Raw genomic sequence first — 2178 nt, 5'->3', positions numbered from 1 at the left:
AAATAAGGAACGTATTTTACTTCAAGCCAGCAAAACTCATTGACTTTTATACCACAGTTCATAATAAGGGCCGTATTGACACTTCAATTGTAGCAATCATCTATAAAACCTCTATCTGGAACATGAATATGTGATTTTCTAATGTAGATGACAAAGCCGGTAAGCCTGTTTGCAATCTATTCGCAATTTCTTAAACTAAATGATAAATAATGCTCCTGACTTATATGGGATTCACAAATCTCGTGTAAAAGAGCCCATAAACGCATAATTAAGAGACAAATAGTGCCAAGACCAGATGCAATTAGCTGGAAATAAAATTGAATTTGCGATACAAAGTATACGAGAAGTAGAATGCTAGTACACTAAAGCTCCACTTAAAATGAAAATGAATTCACCTCTTCTCCTATAGGTAAATCAACCACTTCTCCTACTTGTGATTTACTTGCATTTTGCTTATGGCACTCACTTCTGTGGATGGAGGGGAAGAAAGAACAGGAATTAAAATCTACGCCTGGAAATGTGTACCTGCATACTTTCAGCAAAACTCGATTCTTGGTGTTGTATGCAACAACAATTCCTGGAAGCTGCAAATACATGATCTCGGAATCTTGAACATAAGCAATAGGAGATATGTTGCGAGGCTCCCACTGATCACCAAGACTGAGAATATCAGGATCCTGTTCTGCCAAGTCTTCATGGTTGATAGTATATGCCAATGCCCACCTGAATTTTTCACGGTCATAGACGTTCTGGTGCGAGTAAACATTATGCTCATCTTCCTTGAGAAGATTCCAAGAATGAACCCCATCAAAATCAGTGTAAGTGTAGTGTACTCTCCCCTCAGATTCCCACAGACATCGCCTGTAAGTCATTGTCGATTGCCAAGACCAATCCTCAAAAACATTTGGCAGTTCAATTACTTCACAGTAATCATCTTCAACATGATAAACAAGCAACTGCCCGCTTATCTCCCAGTGGATTGCTCCATTGGAAAAAAGTGGGGTTGTGTTCAGCTCAGGAAACTCATTATCAGGTAACTCAACATTCAGAGACAAACTGAAAGGTCGATGATTTCTCCAAGCCCCAGTTTCAGAAGAGAAGACTTCCAATTCAATATCACCAGGAAGTGGGCCCAATCCATTCTCTTCATCTCTAGAAACATGTACAAGCACTACTTGATAATGTTTCCCATCAAAAGCGAGACCTGACCTGATAATCAGCCTGGCGATACCATGCTGTGGAAGAGTCACGGACTGCTTAGTCAAGGGATTGAACACAAGATAGTTGAGCTGATTCTCCCCATTACTAGACAATAAAAGCAAGCCCTCAGATGAAGAGATGATTTGTACATAACTGCCGGTGGTGAGACTCAGGGGATTGTTGATACTGATGCCTCCTGTTTCTTTATCAATGTCCAGAAAAATAAACTGAGATGACCCGTCTTCAAACTGATAATGGCCAAGTAGACCCTTTGTACCCATGTCAGAAATAATGATGGGATTTTCAGAACAATCCTTCATCTGAGCCTCCATGTTTGCTAATGACAAATAATCTTGCTTGTAATTGAGAGCTAAGTCGAGCTCAATGCAATAGCTTTATCTCTATCTGCCACCGGTCCCTACAAAAAGGAAAGAAAAGGTAAATAAATAAAGACCTGTTAGAACTAAAGTTCCGTTGACTTATCTCCCAAGCACCTTCCAAGAAAATTCCAACAACCCAAATCGCAAGCAAAGAATATATTTCTTCACTGTATATCCACAATTATAACCACCTCGGGAATATGCTGAGAAACTATGGAATGATACCGGTAAACGAAGTCAAACATGATTTCTTACTACTCAAGCTGGTTAACGCGCGCATGAACAGGAGTAGTAAAGTAACATCACTGGGCATTCAAGCAGTATAAGATACCTAGCAGAGTGGCGAATCCAATGCGAAAGCAACAGCGAGGACAATATTTTGTCAGAACAATTAGTAAACCTCGAACCCTTACAACACTTTGGGTTTTTGGTAGATTGAATATGATTAATAATAAATACCTCACTACCCCGCTGGTAGATTGCATGAATGTCCTTGAAGTGTCTCGAAATCACGATTACTGCCCACGATTTCTTGAATTTCAATACGCACCTGAGAGTTTCAGTCAGGTTCTTCCTATATTGTTAAATAGCATTTGCG

The 2178-nt window shown here is 39.8% G+C and overlaps 1 protein-coding gene across 1 annotated transcript; it reads right to left on the bottom strand.

Annotated features, from left to right (window-relative positions):
* Window positions 1-280: 280 nt before the first annotated feature.
* On the bottom strand, window positions 281-2178 carry LOC133699514 (uncharacterized). Its single transcript, XM_062122788.1, has 2 exons — window positions 2040-2178; window positions 281-1618 (listed from the first exon to the last, which is right to left on the bottom strand). The coding sequence occupies exon 2, from the start codon at window positions 1530-1532 to the stop codon at window positions 375-377; it is 1158 nt and encodes a 385-aa protein (XP_061978772.1). The 5' UTR covers window positions 1533-1618; window positions 2040-2178; the 3' UTR covers window positions 281-374.

This window comes from Populus nigra, chromosome 1 (genome assembly GCF_951802175.1).
Source record: "Populus nigra chromosome 1, ddPopNigr1.1, whole genome shotgun sequence".
In the NCBI taxonomy this organism is placed as follows: domain Eukaryota; kingdom Viridiplantae; phylum Streptophyta; class Magnoliopsida; order Malpighiales; family Salicaceae; genus Populus; species Populus nigra.
This window is presented reverse-complemented; position numbering and strand designations above follow the sequence as displayed.